Raw genomic sequence first — 19845 nt, forward strand, 5'->3', positions numbered from 1 at the left:
TACTTACCCACTGTAAGTGCTATTATTCTGAAGGTGGGGTGTCTAGGAGTAACAAAAGCTTATTAACTAAGTGGTAGACCGTGCACAGTCTCAGAGCGGGGCCGTTGAGTGCTGAAGCACATAGTGTGTAAAAGTCACCTATTTTTTGTAGCATCACTCACTGCGAAGTTCTGAATTGCCTCTAGAAGTAACATCGGCACAAACACGGTGCGTCAGGGGCTTCATGGAATGGGTTTCCATGGCCGAGGAGCTACACTGGTACGTCCTGCTCTTCTTGCAGCGGCAGGGATGCTACACAGGGATGCTACACAGGAGATCAAGCTGTCATTTGACAGCCTGGACTCCCACCTGTCAGCAAAAGCCAGCGATTGCTGGCTCTCTGCTGCACGATGAGCTGTAACAGCTTTCTGGCCAAACGCCAATTAGAATGCCCGGGTCACGTCACTGCTGGCGTCACCTGAAAGTTCCCCCAGAGGACTTCAAATCCCCTACAGGGTCTATCTAGACCCTGCAGGAGATATCCAATCACTCCGTTGTGCACCTGTAACAGATGTCGGCGCGAACGCCAGAAAACTGTTCGGGCATTCCCTTCTGTCCCTGCTGGGATATCCGGTCACTCCCATGAGGCACTTGCATGGAGTTCACAGTGTCTGTGGGGGCGTGCATAGAGATCACAAGGGGATCGCAGGGAGGAGAGTGAGAAACCATGTTTCTCACTCTTCTCACATGCTTAAAAATGAATCGGCAAACAAAAAATTATAAAAAAAAAAATAATACTAATAAAAAAAGAAAAAACTTTACATCCCATTGCCCTAGCACATCATCTAAAAGGTATAACCCTCACAACCCCCAAACCCGTCAAGCCATAAGTATAAAAAAAATACTACCCTATAGGATACTATATATATGGGATGGATATGGCCCTCTAGAAAGGCAAAATTGCTCCGGGACTTCAGGTACCAAAAACCCCTGGGACTGGAAGGGTTAATATACTTTTGTGTATACCAGGGAACCAGCTACTTTGACTTCTTGTTATGTGTGATTATACAGAGTGGCTGTTTCTTACTGACTGCAAGGCAGTCTTTGCAAAGGGTACTTCAGAAGGCCGGTGGCAGAACATCCAGGGTCGCAGGAGTCGTGACTGCGACAGGGCCCTGGAGTTCTGCCAGTAAAGGGTGGCCCAAGCGCACAGAATGCTGCAGCCGGCACAAGCTGCTGTGTTCCATCAGCTAGGACAGGGGTCGGCAACCCATGAGTGGAATGCGGGGTGCAAATGAGCGGCACACTAATCTAATTGAAAGCCGCCTAATGAAATTAAAGGAGCCGGCATGCACGCAATGGCCGTGCCTCAGCTCTTCGTCCCATGTCTTAAAAGGGGTGGGACGAAGAGCTGAGGCACGGCCTCCACCCGCTGCCCCCACCAGACACCAGGGAGTCAGAAGCAGTGTTAAGTCGGGGGGGGGGAGGAAGTGTTATATGAAGGGCATAAGGCTTTTCTGGATGCAGAGTGCCCCATGATATTGCTTTTAACCCCCTTTATGCCACTCTGCCTCTAGAAATGCCTTTTAACCCCCTATATGTCACTCTGCCTCTAGAAATGCCTTTTAACCCCCTATATGTCAGAGTGGGTTGACAGATATGATTCAATATGACATATATGATTCAATATGTAATGTGTATGAATCATGTTTTTTGGGGGGTTGGGGGGGCCCTTAACAGATTCTCGCACCGGGCCCTGAGGCTTCTACTTACGCCCCTGCAGAAGGCACATGGTTCTGCCGCTGTTTTGCTGCTAGCCAAATTCAGCCCTAAAATAGGTACATTGATAAGCGAAAAGCACACACTCTAGGTAGTTTTAATAAATTAATTTAGTCATGCCCTTAAAGCTGTGACAATTTCCACTTTTAAGTAGTTGTATCTATAAGCATGCATTTAATCTTATAGGAAATGTCATGGTTTTCACTTTGTTGTATAAGAAATAGAAAACAGGATGGATTTCGAACGATTAAAATGTAAAGATTGGAATAGGGTCCCACCATACAATATCTCAGTCTCTTAAATTCAGACCGTGTTTTTAACTCCAAATACCAATAATCTTATTGTCTTTGCCAATCTAGTTAGTCTGAAAGTTATTATCTTCTATAAGAATAAAGTGGATGGCAGACAGAAGGTCCGTATAATTCTGAGATGAATGTGCTTTGTTAATAGCATTTGTAAACAATGACATATCTGGCTCGCTAGCATTAACTGCCGCAGCAGGGGCAATAACAATAATTTATGGGTGTACGTAATGAGCAAGCAAATGCCGTTTTCAGTTCTGTGTTGGTTTGGTACCGTTATTATGCTGGCTATAAATGGATTGTCTCTATGAGTGGCCCCAGAAAGTCTAGAGCAAGTCCTGTGTGTAAAACCGGGATGTTAGGTTTATTACAGCAACAGATGGTTAACTTTTTTTATACATGTACATTATCCTTGTTCAGCACCCACTTAAAAAGCTTATATGCAGAGCTATAAATATTATGAGCGGGAAGAGAGCGGCTAACATGTGCCTCCTGAGTTTCAAGAACTTAAACATGGAGGGGTTTCATAGGAGGTCTATTATATTTTTATAGCCTTTCGCAATCTCCACCACCCCACACACCTAATAACGTTGTTTTTCAATTAGTCCTGCGGTGGACACTAGTATACTTATTATGTAGTACTTTATCAAACTTTGTATACGTGCATTGCCAGTTTGAACTGTAGGTCTTTTGGAAAAGTGCATTGCTTTGCTTTTATTAGATGGATCTGGTATCCCAGGGATAACGCCATATATATATATTGGGGTGCATATATGAAATAATTGGTGTGGCATATGTAGACTTGGAAAAAATAAGAATGAAAATAGTCAAGAAAAAAAAATCCACTTTTCTGGATTGGCATTCATTAGTTTCTGTCTGTCTGGTGAGTAGTATATTTTTTGGAAGGGATGGTGCCCACAAATATATATTTTGTGCAGGACACTGCTAATGCCAGTGGCTGCCATGTTTCTGTGTCTGCTTAATACTACGGAGGAGACTGATATACAATATGGTTCTTTGTTTTATTATAATTATTTATATAATTAAAAAAAAAAATTTTTACTAAAAAAAGGGAAAGATCAGTTATACATTTCCCAAGATTTCAACCATGTAGGCATATTGTAATGTAATTTCTGTGTGGGTTAAATGTTAACAGAGTGACACCAATACCACAGAAAAAAAATATTTGGTAGTGATAGGGGTACATGTTCCCATTAAATGCTTTTTAATAATAAATACCACTCTCCCTTTGACCTACAAACATTATTTGTCATAGTATAGGCTTTTTTAGAAATTTACAGGAAATAATCCAAGATACTGGTAGCCATGGTACCTAGAAATCAGAATCTGTTATTTAATCGCTATAAATGAAGTTTGTTGTAATCTATGACTTCTTCACATACATACATTTATGCATATACCATATCAGCCCGATTATAGGCCGCACTTTCCCCCCCACTTTAAGTCTTTAAAGTTGGGGTGCAGCCTATATTCGGGGTTTAGCGCAGGGATGCGCAATTCTTATCGCCTGACACCCAGGGCATGTAGTTCTGGGTGTTTTTTTTTTCCTTTTTCATTTAGCCCTCCAGCGCTGCAGGGTACCTGGATCCTTTGGCAGCCGTGGACATCTGCGCGATGTGCATAGAAAACCTCCGCTGCTGGCACTTCCGCCGGGGCTTCTATGGTGGAGCACCTGCGTGACATAACCTTCCTGTGCTCCACCATAGAAGCCCCGGGGAAAGTGCCGGCAGCGGAGGTTGTCTGCGCTCATCGTGCGACACCAGGGAGTCTGGGGGTGCATTGGTATGTTTGGGGGGCTGGTGGCATATCTATAGAGCTGCGTGGCATTTCTAGGGGGCATAAAACATATCTGGGGGGGCAGAGGGGCATATCTAAAAGTAAGATTTTGGTTTTCCAAATATCTGCATAATAGATATTAAATGTTAAACTACATGTCTTACTGTTTTACCACTCCACTAATGTGTAATTTTTCCTTACAATAGCACCAAACGTTTAGGGTGCACCTATATTCGAGCCAATACGGTGTGTGTGTGTATATATATATATATATATATATATATATATATATACATATATATATATATACTTATATATGCACGTCACAGTAAAAGTGTAAACCAAGAATTGCATCTCAAAATCCTCTTAATTGGTCATTCTTTATTTTGCTTACAACCTATACACCTAGGAGACAACTCAGTTGCTGTGGTACCCAGGTTGGGAATTCATGCGTTCTAAGTGATTGGGCGGACAGTGTTCCTTTCATTGACCATTACTTATTTTAATTTTATTTGAGGGAGCAGCTACACAAACGACACCTCAATTCTAGAACAAGTTTTAGGAATTGGACAGATTGTTTATCTCAAGAACATTTCTAGCTCCTAGATCTACCATCCAAATCACCAGATAAGAAGTATAGTGTTGGATGTGGAGAAAAAAATCTTCAGGAACGGGTTATAAAAGTGCTGTCGAGTCTCCCTTGTGGTTGTTGAACCAAAGTTCTGTATATTGCAAACTTCTCCCTGCAGTGTGTCAATACCAGAGTGAATATAGTCTGCTCGAAGTCAAGAAACAAGTTCTCCTAAATATGTGGTATAGTGGACAATAAATGTTTGTGACCTAGTTAAATGTTACCCTGAGGACGCACGTGCATGTTAAACCTGCAGCGGCATAAGGTTACAGGCCTCCCCGAAAGCGTTGCTTTCATTGAGTGCTTGAAAAGAGCAATAATCGTTTAAGCCTTGACCTCAAGAACCTCTTCCAGACCTGGGTAACCTAATACCAGGTTGTAAAGGTTATATTCAGTTGTCTTTTATTAAATTTTTAAGTAACAATTTAACATCTCATGCTTTGCTTACAGAGTCCAAATGCGGCGATTGAAAGGTTCCCCACAATAGGTCAGCTTCTGGGGAGGCTGTGCTGGAATTCCTTCATTGCAGGTCATGGTGAGTAAGACCTGCTCTTCCTAGCAAGTACTTAGGCCTATGAACAAAAAGTTTGCTAAAATGCAACTGACAGTTGTTGCTCTTCTGCCCTTGTCTTAATTTGTCTGATCCGTCTCTATTTCTTTTCTTTTGGAAGACTGGTGGCTCATTTCCGGGTCACCTCTTCAACCCTTTTATTTTTACACTGCGTCGGTCAAGATCCGCTTTCCTGGTGTGGTAATAGCACTATTCTAGAACTCATTTCTTTCAAAAATTATTTTTATAGAAATGTGTGTTTTTTTCCCCAGTTTACATTTTCAGAATGCTCAGAAACCCACCAAGTGTAATGTGTACCCAACCTTTTTTATGCTGAATATGCATTATGTGTGCGGAGCAGGCAAAGTTAAACATTTTTTTTTCTTGTGTGGTGTAGCGGTCGGGTTATTTTCTCATCGTGGAACAGGAAATCGTATTACTTAAATAGCTGCTCTTAAAGAATAGGCTGTGATTGCAAAGTTTCCTGCACACACATTCATATTGCACTTACTAGTTGGGCATCCTTTTGGCTAAAAGAAAACACGCTAGAAAATGTGATATTAAAACAAAGCAGTCCTGAATATTCACGTGGTTTTGACCATAAGCGACCTTTTGAACGTTTCTGAAACAGAGGTATTGGAAGCATCGTAAAAAAACATTTATTAAAAATGAAAACGGGAAAACAATGGCTCCAAATGCAATTGATCTGCAAAAGATGTTGCCGGCAGGAGGGCAGAACAGTCTGGACATTTATTGGAAAAGGCTGCATTATATCAGTTTTAAAGTCATGGAATATGTGATTTCATCAGGGTTAACCAGCAGGCCTTGTCATAGCTGATGTAGCCTAGAAAATCTGTATTTTCTTATTATAACGAGAGCGTTGGTCTACCGCACTGTATCGGGATAAAAAGAAAGGACACTGAATAAAGATGACAATTTTAATTACCGTATTTGCTCGATTATAAGACAAGGTTTTTTCAGAGCAAATGCTCGTCTTATAATCAGACCTCAAATAGGTCTGGCTATGAGGCGACTAAGATCCAGATCCCCCGCAGCTGCAGGGGACCTGGATCCTCCCCGCCCCACTTACCGGTACTTCTGAGTCCCCGGTGTGTAGCTGGGGCACCGTGTAGATGACACCCCCACCCCCCAGCGTAAGTGCGTGGGATCTACACGCTGCCCCGGCTATATGACAGGGAAGTCAGAAGCACCGGTAAGTTGGAGGGGCGGGGGAGTGTTAAAGGGGGGGGCATAAGGCATTTCTGGAGGCAGAGTACTCTGTGAAATGCCTTTTAACCCCCTTAATGCCACTATGCCCCCAGAAATGCCTTTTTAACCCTCTATACGCCACTCTGCCTCCTGAATGCCTTAAACCTCCCCATAATATGCCTTTTAACCCTCTAAATGCCAGAGTGCCATATAGGGGCATAAGGCGTTTCTGGAGGCAGAGTGGCACATAGGGGGTCAAAAGGCATATCATGGGGCACAGTGGCATATAGGGGGTATATATATATATCCAGATGTGCATAACTGGGGGGCAGGTTGGAAAATAGAAGGAAATAAAACCAAAATATTTTTCTCAATCATAGCTTTTATAAAAAAAAAAAATAGTTTAGATGAATTAACATTTACTGGTAAAACTTTTTTCCTATAGGGTCGTCTTATATTCAGGCTTTTTCTTTTTTTCCTAAATTAATATTCAGATTTGGGGGGTCATCTTATAATCGAGCAAATACGGTATTTTAATCTATATTTCCATATAAGTAGAATTATATTGACATGTGTCCCAGTGAGCCTTTTAAACAAAATGCATATTTAAGTACTTTTTTTTAGTACTTTAATATACATTACTTGAACATGTCACAATATAGCAATTTGTCTGCCATTGTGTAGCGTTTGATGCCACTGCTTGGCTGTGCACACAGGGGATTGAGCCAACACTGGCGCTGACTGGCAGTAAGTATGCCACGGGGGGGGTTGGGAAAGGGGCAGAATCCCACAGTGCATTTGCAAGGGGGACATCATGTAAACTTAAAGAGACCATCAGCTGTCATATGTATTGAAGTGCCAGTGATGGCTGGAGTATCCCTTTATGGTAAAGTCTCTATGAGACACTTCTTGGGAGCCAGCAAGCATTTTAGAAGTAATGCTCACCTACTGTAATGCTGCTGCTGCTGCTTCGTTACGTAAAGTAGCCTGATACCCCTGCCCTTTGGAAATGAGTTAAAGAAAAGGGTATGAGGTGTTTAAGTGCAAAATTCATGTTAATGATTTTCCTGACAAAACTTCAGCTCTCAATAAATGCCGCATATCATCCTGATGGGCTGTTTATGGGTTGCCTCTAAGAGATTCTCTTCTGTTATATGTGTACTTAGTATTAGCTTGCCTTTGCCAGACCTTAAACTGCTTTTATTAAAGGGCTATTTCACTAGGGTGACCACATTGTATTTCTGCCATTCAGGGAGCGGATGAGATCACACACAGATGTTTTATATATGTATATATATACCGGTGTATATATCACACTGAATTACATATATATATGCACAAATGCACAGTAAATCCATTTTATAGTTTTAGAAATTATTAGGAAGCCTTGGGAACCGTTTCAGATTTAATAATATAATATACAGTACATAAGTCTGTTATGCCTGGAATGTAGGATACTGCATCTCACTGTCCCTCTCACTTTAACTAGTGGCTCCGCCTCTGTAATGCCTCACAGGTCAGAGAGCACAGTGGCCATTTTGTAAGCTAGGGAGTGTTAAGCAGTGATGCAGCATGGTATGATACTCATATATTTGTGTCAGCATTAATATCCTGATTATTCAGTAATGTTCAGCAATAAAGCAAGGTTGTATTAAACTACTGGTGTTATATCTGGAGCACTTAGGATTACAACAGTGGCTACGAGGATGGGATTTACAAAGACCCTACTCAGCCTGAACTAGAAAATAACAAGAGGTATTGTAATCATTACACACTGCCATCCACAGACTGTCCAGTAAGATCATGGCACTGATAGGCACATTATGTGAGTTTGATGGAGAGCAGACCTCCTGGAGTTCCTGGACTGAAAGATTAGAACATTACTTCAGTGCAAACACCATACCACCTGAAAGGCAGGTAGCTGTATTCCTGACAGTGGTGGGAGTTAAAACATATGACACTGTAAGAGACCTTCTGTTTCCTGAGAAACCAGCAAGCAAAACACTAGTGGAATTACTAAAACTACTAGAGGATCATTTCCAGCCAAAACCTCTGGAAATTGCAGAAAGATTTCGCTTTTATCAGCGGCAGCAGCAATCCGGGGAAGATATTAAGGCCTATGTGGTAGCCATTCGCAAACTGGCCTCCACCTGTTCATTTGGGGAGTACCTACCCATAGCTCTTAGGGACAAGTTTGTCCTGGGACTGAATAGTGAAACCATTCAAAAGAAACTTCTGACTGAACAAGGACTCACCCTTACACGGGCGATTGAGATTGCATCAGTCATGGAAATGGCTGTCAGGGATACTGAGGCATTAAACCATCAGGTTCACAAAGAAGGAGTGAAAGAGGAGGTTTTCAGAGCAGCAGTCACTTCTACTGCATCCAACTGGAAATACAGATCTCCACCCCAAACCAAATCAGCCTGCTACCGGTGTGGCAATACAGACCATGACTCCAAAACCTGTCGATTTAAGGACCAACCTTGTCACCATTGCGGAAAAATGGGCCACCTCAGACGCGTCTGCCGTAGTAGGAACATAAGGGAAAAACAACAGCGGTACACCAAGAAGAACACGTACAGAGTTGAGAAACCTACCTCTTCATCTGAATCAGACAATGATGAACCATTACACAGATTAACTATACATCGCCTACACTCGTCAAACCCTGCAATGACAGTAGAAGTAACCATTGAAGGAAAGGCACTAAAAATGGATGTTGATACAGGAGCTGCGGTTTCAGTCATCACACAAAGACACTGGAGACAACTACATATTCAGGCAACTATCCACCCAACCCCAATCAAGCTGCAGACATATTCCATGCAAGTACTCCACCCACTTGGATGTGCAAAGGTACAGGTATCATACAAGGGTCAGACAAAAAGACTACCATTATATATTCTGAAGCATGGAGGACCACCCCTCTTCGGTAGAGACTGGATTGCTCATCTGGGAATGCCAGACATCATCAAGAACCCTTGCAACACCCTTACAGTTCCATCAACACAGAATGATGGATGGGTGGAATCCTTGAAAAAGCGTTTTCCTGAGGTTTTTAAAAATTAAATGACTGTGTAAAGCTCAAGCTGAAACCAGATGCCCATCCTAGATTCTTCAAGGCCCGGACAGTACCATTTGCCCTTCGAGCAGGAGTGGAAGCTGAACTCATCCGGCTAGAAGAACAGGGCGTCATTTCCAAAGTAGAACACAGTGAATGGGCATCACCTATTGTGCCAGTAAAGAAATCAAATGGGGACTTGCGCATCTGCGGGGATTTTCGCATGGTACTGAATTCTCAACTGGATATAGACCAGTATCCTCTACCCAGAGTAGATGACATCTTTGCCTCACTTGCTGGGGGACAGAAGTTCACAAAGATTGATCTCCGACAAGCCTACCTACAATTTGAGGTCCACCCCTCTTCCCGGAAATACCTCACCATTAACACGCACAAAGGCTTGTACGAATACAATCGTATGGTGTTTGGCATAGCACCTGCACCAGCCATCTGGCAGAGGAAGATGGATACAATCTTAGCAGATATTCCTTTCACACAGTGTCTCTTAGATGACATGCTCATCACTGGCCGTACGGACCAAGAACACAAGCAGAATGTAGAGCGTGTTTTACAAAGACTTCAGGACCATGGTCTTAAGGTGAACTTAGCAAAATGCAAATTTATGGTGCCCAAGTTGGAGTTTTGTGGCCACCTAGTAGATGCTGAAGGTATACACACCACTGAAGCCAAGGTCGACGCTCTAGTCAAAGCGCCAGCCGCATCAAATGTCCAACAACTAAGATCATACCTTGGCCTACTCAACTACTATAATAAGTTTCTTCCAGACCTGGCTCACACCTTGTTCCCACTACATAAACTTCTAGAGAAACGCTCCAGATGGGAGTGGTCAGCAGAATGTCAACAGGCTTTTGAGTTCTCCAAACATAAACTATTGGCCTCACGTATGCTTGCACACTACGACCTCCACAAGCCTCTCACTTTGGCTTGCGACGCCTCGCCTTATGGTCTGGGTGCGGTACTTTCCCACCTCCTACCAGATGGTTCTGAGAAACCAGTGGCATTCGCCTCGAGATCCTTGACAAAGACAGAAAGCAACTATGCCCAAATTGATAAAGAAGCACTTGCGTTGATATGGGCAATTCGAAAGTTTCACCTTTACCTCTATGGCAGAGAGTTCACCATATTAACGGATCATAAACCTCTGCTTCAAATCTTTAGCCCGGACAAAGGAATCTCCCAGACAACTGCAGCACGTCTGCAACGCTATGCCCTATTCTTGGGCGCATATAGCTACCGTATACAGTATCGAAGCCATGATGCAAATTCCAATGCAGATGCAATGTCCCGGCTGACGGAAATGCTTCCAAACTCTGCTCCATCTGTCAAGGTTTGTGGGTACACCACCACACACCTCCTGACTTCTGGAGAGATAGCAGCCCATACGATGAAGGATACTGTTCTGAAAACAGTGCTTTCCTTTGCACAAACAGGCTGGCCAGTGACTATACCAGAGGATTATGAACCTTACTACCGGAGGCGGATGGAATTGACTGTGAATGACAATTGTGTCTTATGGGGAGAACGAGTGATCATTCCAAAAACCCTGCAGAGACATATCTTGGACTTGCTACATGCTGGTCATCCTGGTACCACAAGGATGAAACAGAAAGCACGAGGGTATGTGTGGTGGCCTTGCATAGATGCAGATATCACATCCTATGTCAATGCTTGTAGAGGATGTGCACAAACTGCCAGAGACCCACCACGAGGATGTATTCAGCCCTGGACTTGGCCCACGGTTCCTTGGTTTCGCCTTCATCTGGATTTTGCAGGTCCAATAAAAGGGCAAACCTTTTTGGTTATAATTGACGCCCACTCGAAATGGCCCGAGGTGTTTCCGATAACCCAGCCAACTACAAAAGCTACGATTGTCATATTATTGCATCTCTTTGCCACGTTTGGATACCCTAGAGAGATTGTCACAGATAATGGGGCCCAATTCACAAGCCATGAATTTAAGAGTTTTGTTACTGTTCATAACATCAAGCACAAGTTAACCGCGCCTTATTACCCAGCGACCAATGGCCAAGCGGAACGGTTTGTACAGACTTTCAAGAATTACTTCAAGGCCACAGTGGCTTCAACTAGCCAAAGGTCCCTATCTCCTCAGAAGTTGGACTCTTTTCTTTTCGCTTACAGAACAACACCACATGCTACTACTGGTACGACGCCAGCTGAGTTGCTTTTAGGCCGACGGCCATGGACTGCTTTTGACATGCTTCATCCTAAGACTGTCCATGACCATGTATTGCACTCCCAGGAGAAAATGGTCACGTCCAAAGAGTCTCCCATTTTTGAAGTCCACCAAGCAGTCTGGACACGATCGTATGGATCTTCCAATACTCGGTGGCTTCCCGCCACTATTGTGGAATCTTTGGGACCCAAGATGTACACAGTCCGTCTAGAAGATGGTTCTGTTACCAGACGACATGTAGACCAATTAAGGTCCCGTTCCCGGTCACCCGAACACTTGAACCCCAAACTTCCCGATTTCAAATCCAATGAGACGGAGGACATCTGGAATGGCGTTTGGGTTGACTCTGAAAACTTGAATTCACCTTCTGGGGTGGCCTGTGATTCTGGTTCTGAGGTTACCAGCTTGAACCCACCACATACCCCTTCTTCCTGTCCTGACACCCTGACGGATGGGGGCCGTCCCCAACGCCACCGCCACCCTCCTGACCGCTTACAACTTCAAGAACGAATACGTGACTTCAGTCGGTCCTTCCGTAGGACACGGAAAAATCCTGAAGGCTCTTCGCCCCCTCACCTTCCTTCAGAAGACTAGCCTTCTGACACCAGTGACACTGTTCCTGTGTATTAACTATGTTCAGATGGATTTTTATTGTTTTTGTTATTGGGACATATGTTTATTTTGTTTGTTGTTTTTTTTTTTTTTTTGTTGGAAAGGAGGTGTTATGCCTGGAATGTAGGATACTGCATCTCACTGTCCCTCTCACTTTAACTAGTGGCTCCGCCTCTGTAATGCCTCACAGGTCAGAGAGCACAGTGGCCATTTTGTAAGCTAGGGAGTGTTAAGCAGTGATGCAGCATGGTATGATACTCATATATTTGTGTCAGCATTAATATCCTGATTATTCAGTAATGTTCAGCAATAAAGCAAGGTTGTATTAAACTACTGGTGTTATATCTGGAGCACTTAGGATTACAACAAAGTCGTTACTAAACACGAGCGATTTCGGAGAATCAACTCCTTTATTACCACTCATTACACACACAGTCACATGCACACACGCACACACAGCAGGTTTCTTACCTGGTGCCATATGAGCTCCGTGTGTAGAAGAGACTCTTCGATTTCTTTTCGATTTCATGTGTATAACTAGGCTATTATTATTATTATCATCATCATCCAAGATTGTATTACTCTGGATATAACTGGTATAGCAGCGTTCTTCCGAGTTTGTAATGCTCCAGCGCTACTAGGTAACTACTAGGGTGCCCATCAAGGGCAAATCACTGTGTTGTGTGAATACACCAGGCTAAAATGCATTAGATTATGCTGGATCAGGATATTAAGAGACAGAGAAGGGAGTTACTTCATTGGGGCCTTGGAGATATGGATACTCTGTACTAATCTATTTTGACACTGCCTCCCAGATATGCCACATACCCCCAGACAAGCCTCCCCACATATGCCACTCCACTCTACCCCCAGATAGGCCACTCCGTCTTCCCCAGATGTACCTTATACCCCCTGATACACCACTCCGTCCTCCCCAGACATGCCACACTGCCTTCCCCACATATGTCTTATACCCCCAAGATATCTCATAGTCCCCTCATAGAGTCACAGACCCTTTCACAGCACACTGACACAATACTTTTATAAATAAGTACTGGGTTAATCTTCACTGCCCTCAGGATTTAGATTCCCCTTAGTTTGCCCCCCTTTATCTCTAACTGCACCTTAATTTAACTTTATTAAATTAACCCTAAAGACCCCATCAACCACAACTGCCCCTAAATTAACCCTAAACACCCCATTAACCATAATTGCCCCTAAAATAACCCCCACCTCCCCTAACTTTCAGCAGCCCAAATATTAATTTTATACTTAGTGAGATGAGTGTCACAGCCATGTGGTTCTGGAGAAGGAAGGGGCGGGGCCAGTTGTCATAGTGATTACAGGGAGGGACTGGTAAGTAGGAGCTGCTGCTGTGAGTCACTGAAACGGATTATATAATGAGGGGTATTTTTCAGAGCGTTTGCTCTGAAAAAACCCTCATTTTATAATTGATAAAAATTGATTCTACTAATTGATAATGAAATTCCTTGGCAACGATTTTCATTATCGATTATATCGATTAGTTGTTGCAGCCCTATACATAGCCAGTAAAAAAAAATCTAAAGCATATTAAAGTATTTGTCCTGATTGTTGAAGTACCTTGTATTCCTAGGATTTAACCTACTTTCTTTGTCTGCTTGAAGGGATGCTGATTATTTGTTTATTCATAGATATGTATTCTTTCACTTTAGGGATCTATCTTGTTACTTAAAAACTTTTCTTTTGCTATTTAACTGGGGAATGAAATGTAAGTACTTCAGATTGAATTTGACTACCCTTCTGTTTGCAGAGGACACTCGGAAGGCATTGATGTCTTGCTTGTTCTACTTGTATAGCAGAGAACCACACAATGCTGTGGAATTGAAAGCCAATGATTGGATTCAGGTAGGTCATCTTTGACATTCATTCTGTCAGCAGCTCTTAGCTCACATTTCCTTTTTTCTTCTTTCATTTAACATCAAGTATATCAACCGTTTTAGTGTTTGTTACATATGTATTCTGCAGTTAAGTTCACATAATAGATATCAAAGTTTTATGATACGGTGTAGAAAGGAAGCTCCCTAGACAACAAACATAGCTCTGGTCATACATCTTTGTGATTGTGTGTTTGTTCATTTATATATATATATATATATATATATATATATATATATATATATATATATATATATATATATACCTATATGCACATAATCATTATTAAAAGTTGTAATCACTTGTCAGGTTTGATATAGTAGGTATTACACACACATGCATTTTTACCTTACCTATAACGTTCGCTTTCTTGCAGTTTCCCCAGTGTAATTGGTGTGTCCAGCAGTGAAATAATTAGTAGCCTTTGTGGTTGTCAGGAGTTGCTTTTGATTCACTTTGAGATGAATTCTAGCTGCTGCTAAATATGAATATATAAAATCTGTGTTAAAAGTTGGAAACTGAAAATACCTTCACTGAGTACTTCTTTTAGGGCTGAACAACCTAGGGAAGTGTAGGGTAGCTACAGTTTGTGAAAAAAGAACCATGCTTCAGCAATGTGAAACATTAAGAGATGCCTTTTGTTTGTCTTTATTAGGCAACATTTCTCAGTTTTCGCGCCACTCTTGAGATTTTAGCTTTTATGAATCTATAAATACAAATAATGAAAATAAAATCCCTCTCCTACAAATGACCTTTTGACTTTACACGAGACCTTGGGAAAATAAACTTTTCTAGGCGTGCGTGTAGACTTTGATCAACAAAACAGCAATGCAACATTAGGTAAGCTCTCAAAAGCAACAACAACGGTTCAGGCAAAGAACCCAAGAGGCCTTGGCAGGCAAACTGACGCCAGTCAGCTTTCATTCATTTATGGCAACTGTACTTTAATTATAACCAGAAATAGAACATTTTCACAGGACTTAAAATATAATAAACACTAAGGTTTTAGTAAAGTTCTTTTTGATAAAGTGAATTGAGTTTTCATATGATGATCATCTTAGGTTTCATATCTGTCACAATAATTTAAGGAACGGTGCAGATGACCTTAGACCAGAGATGGGAAAACCCACCTACGTACTGTTTTGTGAGAATCATGATCAACCATTATGATGACGGGAGGCTTTGCGAGATTAATCTTTTTTTTTTTTTTTGGCTTCCTTGGACATGTCCGTATTTCATACCTCTCTTGGTGGTGCGTAACAATTAGGAATCCTTTGCCTGCCTTACTGGAACAGGTGGGGACCAATGCCTTCATCAGGTTAGAAGAAAAACAAAGTGGGGATATTTCAACCCACATTGCCTTGTAAAAAGATTAACCCTTTCACCCAGGACTTATATTGGGAGCATTTAATGTTTGGAAGGTTAATTTAAGCTTTGTTGGTTCTGGCCTGCAGGTGATTAACAATTTCCTTCCTCTGAGGACTGTGAACAATTAAAACTCGTAAAAAAGCATCTGCTAGTCCAGCCACATGTAAAAGTTGATTAGTTGTTTTGTTGGATTGCTCTGTGGAATACATAGAAGCATGAGTAGATGTTTCTTGTAAATAGAACATTTTCTATTTGCATAGTAAGTATATATTGTATGTACACTATTGAGAATGCTGTAGATGCTGAAAATTATTTATTTATTCTTTGGCCAGATGTAGTTTAGACAGCCCCGTTAATGTGCTTCTCCTTACTTCTCACCCACAAAACGACCTTTGACCTGGAATAAGAACACTATAAGTGACGGAAAGTTGTTCCGTCCCCGGCTTTATCACACATCTGTGCTTGTGAAGAAAAGCGTTAGGTGTTTGATTCCATTAGACTTTCACATGTTTGGCAATTTGGTGAAAATGCAGAAAGCTGTTTCGAAAGTATTGGGTCCATAATACTTGGTATTCTTCCTGATTTTTGTTCCTGAATAAAACGCCAGATTCTTAAGATTCTGTTTCCCAGTAAGCTTGGAAGGGCATCCCACTCTTCTCTTTCTGTATCAGTATAAAATATTATATGTTGTCAATTTTGACTTGGGTTTTCCTCTCCCCAACTATGATAGCTCTACGGCCCCCTAGTTGGTATCTTTGTTTGCTTTCATACAATATTTTATTTATCTTTTTCCATGCATGAAGTGGATGAATTACACATCTAATTAAAACAGGTTTGTATCATGATTTGTATCATGTAAACGGACAACTGTATTATATAAGTTGACCAAAGCTGTTCAGATGCATCAGTTTGATTATTTGAATGCTAAACTTTTTTTATGCACTGACCTTTTTGATTTTTGTGTTTGTACAAATTTTGGATGCTTGTGATTGACCTCCCCGGGCTTCTGCGTATTTGGTGAGCCAGTTTGGTATTTTAAGGTAAAATATGTAACTATTAACATAGAGGATCACTGCTTGGTTATTTTCTGCTTTTATTTTCTTCATGGTTTTTTCTAGCACATTTTATGTGTAAAGTAAAAACATTAAGAAATGCTTATAGTCATGTATATAGAATATATTAGTAAAAGTTGAAGTTGCAATGGCAATATTTTATTATAGTTAGAGGTATTTGGGGCTTCTTTAGCATATGTGTCTTCTAAACCTTCTATTTATAGTTAATAGAAATATTTTTTTTTATTTCAAGGTTAAGACTTGATGCATATTTACATTCCTAGTACTTCACAAAATAGCCATGTATGCAAAGCCACGTTATTATGAATTGATTTATATAGCGCAATCTAGGGTTGCAACAACTAATCGATTTTTATCGATTATAAAATGAGGGTTTTTTCAGAGCAAACACTCTGAAAAACACCCCTCGTTTTATAATCCGTTTGTGACTCACAGCAGCAGCTCCTACTTACAAGTCCCTCCCTGCAATCACTGCCGGAGAAAGAAAGGGGCGGGGCCAATCGGCAGTGACTGCAGGGAGGGACAGGAAGGGAGAAAGAGGTGGGGCCAGTTGGTTGGCTCCGCCCATTTCCCTGTAGCATCCACATGGCTGTGACACTCATCTAACCGTGAGTATAAAAAGCTGCTGAAAGTTAGGGGAGGTGGGGGTTACTTTAGGGGCAGTTATAGTTAATGGGGTGTTTAGGGTTAATTTAGGGGCAGTTATAGTTAATGGGGTGTTTAGGGTTAATTTAGGGGCAGTTGTGGTTGATGGGGTCTTCAGGGTTAAATTAGGGACAGTTGTGGTTGATGGGGTGTTTAGGATTAATTTAGGGGCAGTTGTGGTTGATGGGGGTTTAGGGTGAATTTAGGGGCAGTTGTGGTTGTTGGGGTCTTCAGGATGAATTTAGGGGCAGTTGTGGTTGATGGGGTGTTTAGGGTTAATTTAGGGGCAGTTATAGTTAATGGGGTGTTTAGGGTTAATTTAGGGGCAGTTATAGTTAATGGGTTAATTTAAGTCTGCAAATCTATGAGTGCACTATGGCATATCAGGGGGGTATACGGCATACCTGGGGAGGATGGAGTGACATATCAGGGAGTATAAGGCATACTGGGGTATATAAGGCATGTCTGGGAGGGCAGTGTGGCATGTCTGGGAGGGCAGTGTGGCATGTCTGGGATGCAGTGTGGCATGTCTGGGATGCAGTGTGGCATGTCTGGGAGGCAGTGTGGCAAGCCTGGGCTCAAATGTGCATAACTGGGGGGCAGGTTGGGAAATAAAAACAAGAAATGCATGTTTATCAAAGTTTTTTTATTCTGCTATTTGTTTTTAACATCCTACGTTACTTTATTAAATTATTTTAAATAAATTAAAATTTTACATTTTTTTATCCGATTAATCGAAAAAATAATCGGCCAACTAATTGATTATGAAAATAATCGTTAGTTGCAGCCCTAGCGCAATCATAAGCTTGCAGCACTTTACGTAGAGCAAAAGTATACATAGTATGCAAACAGTTAACAGCACGCAACATTCACACATCAGTATAGACTATCAATGGTACTAAAGAAGAATGGGAAAGAAGGGCTGATTCAGTCCAATGTTTTGGCAAATAAAGGACGGTATCTGTATGAGCGTGCACATTTTGTGGACTATATTTTGCTGTAATTTATTTTCATAGGGGTTTGTCCATTTTGACCCTGGATGGTGTATGGCATTTTGTAGAAACTTTCTTTGCTTTAGCAGACCAGATGAAATTATTTACTGCCAATTAAAAACAGGATGTTTTACATTTTAGTGATGTTCTCCGGATTACCTGTTTTTTTTTAATGATCACCTTGACTTTTTCCCTGATCAACTATATTTTAAATAAGTTTGGTAATTTTAGGGTGCAATCTTTTTTTTTCCCTCTTTCTTCTCCCCATCAAAATATATATATGAAATACTCTTTGAATGTATGCATAGTAAACCAAAACGTGCTATTTTCTTATTTGTAATTTTATCTTTTTTATGTATTGGTATAGACAAAAATGCTTAATGAGGTATAAACAGAAGAAAAACACACCTTTGCTAATGTGTTTTATATTTTCTATTCTACCACAAAAACAAGTGATGTTTTAGCTGCGACCCTCCAACTCTGGTAGTCAAGAGCATGGGGGTCCGGTGTTGGACCCCCAGCACTAAAACTGACTGGAGGCAAGTGTATCATGTTCGAGAAGTTGTGCTCAGTTGAAAAATCCCCCATGCATTTGCAAAAGGGACACGGTGAATATTTAAAGGGACCATGGATTAAACCCAGTTAAGGATGGATGATGTGCCTGGCATTAAATAAATTTAGAAAGCAATCTAAGATAGTTTTCTTTGCTTACACAGTATTGCTGTAATGCCTCAATGTAGAGGCATTTAGCAACAAAGAGAACCATAGCAGTGTCTGTTGGCCCCTCCCTGGGGCATCAAGTCCACCATATGTAATATGGCAGTAGACGAGTGATTTAAAAGGGCTTAAATGGTGTCACTGAACTGCCTCTATAGCAAGACATTCAGCAACACCAAAAACAACCCCAGGGCGCACTGTGACTGCACTAGAGAAAGAAGCTTGTTTGAGCAGGGCTCTCCTCACCTGTTGTTTCTGTAATTCAAATTGTTATGTTATATACTACTTATGTCCTGTCTACCAGATGGTAACATTCTAAATTGGCCTTTTACCCTAAAAAAACCCAGACAAACCCATGCATTGGTGGCATCACTGCACCCAGCGGATTTTGCTGAACACATATTGGGATGTTGTTTGACCATGACATGTACCCGAAGCTATAAACTCATACTTGAAGTGCAATGTGTATACAAAAAAACAAAAACCCAGGAATTTTGACAAAGGTTGGTGGTAGAGTTAGTGCAAGGAAAAAATTAAAGTACCACTATTTGAAAAACCCTAGGGTGTCTTGTTTTCAAAAATATATGGTTTGATGGGGTAAATTGAATTTGCCAGGTTCAAAGATGTCCCAAATAGGACATGGAGGCAAGATTACCACATAAAAAAAAAATAAGATTTTGAAATGGCAAAATGCTACTTGTACTTTATTGCCTTACAATTTGCAAAAAAAAACCATAGGATTTTTCTAAACTCAGGATAAATAGGATTTATTTTGCAGGTTTTTTCATTAGCTTTTATAGACGAGTGACGAGACAAGAAAAAGAGTTTTAAAAAAAAAAGTTTCACTATATTTTATTATCTAATTAAATTAATTTATTATCTAAAGAAAGCGCTTCTTGAGAGACACTAAATGAGAGAGAAGAAAATTGCAGCTAAACATGAGCACCACATAAATGTTAAAACAGCTCTGGTCACGAAGGGTACAATCGAAGAAA

At 41.2% G+C, this 19845-nt stretch overlaps 1 protein-coding gene across 1 annotated transcript in view; it reads left to right on the plus strand.

The window, feature by feature from the left end:
• The window catches only part of LOC149300548 (Fanconi anemia group C protein-like), a 63293-nt gene that overhangs the window by 882 nt on the left and 42566 nt on the right, over positions 1 to 19845 (plus strand). Inside the window, exons 2-3 of the mRNA XM_089485035.1 lie at positions 4939 to 5023; positions 13931 to 14025. Coding sequence (XP_089341161.1) covers positions 4939 to 5023; positions 13931 to 14025 — 180 coding nt within the window. The remainder of the gene's footprint in view (positions 1 to 4938; positions 5024 to 13930; positions 14026 to 19845) is intronic.

This window comes from Sceloporus occidentalis, unplaced genomic scaffold (genome assembly GCF_023333645.1).
Source record: "Sceloporus occidentalis isolate IW3139 unplaced genomic scaffold, rSceOcc1.0.p SCAF_24, whole genome shotgun sequence".
Taxonomy (NCBI): Eukaryota; Metazoa; Chordata; class Lepidosauria; order Squamata; family Phrynosomatidae; genus Sceloporus; species Sceloporus occidentalis.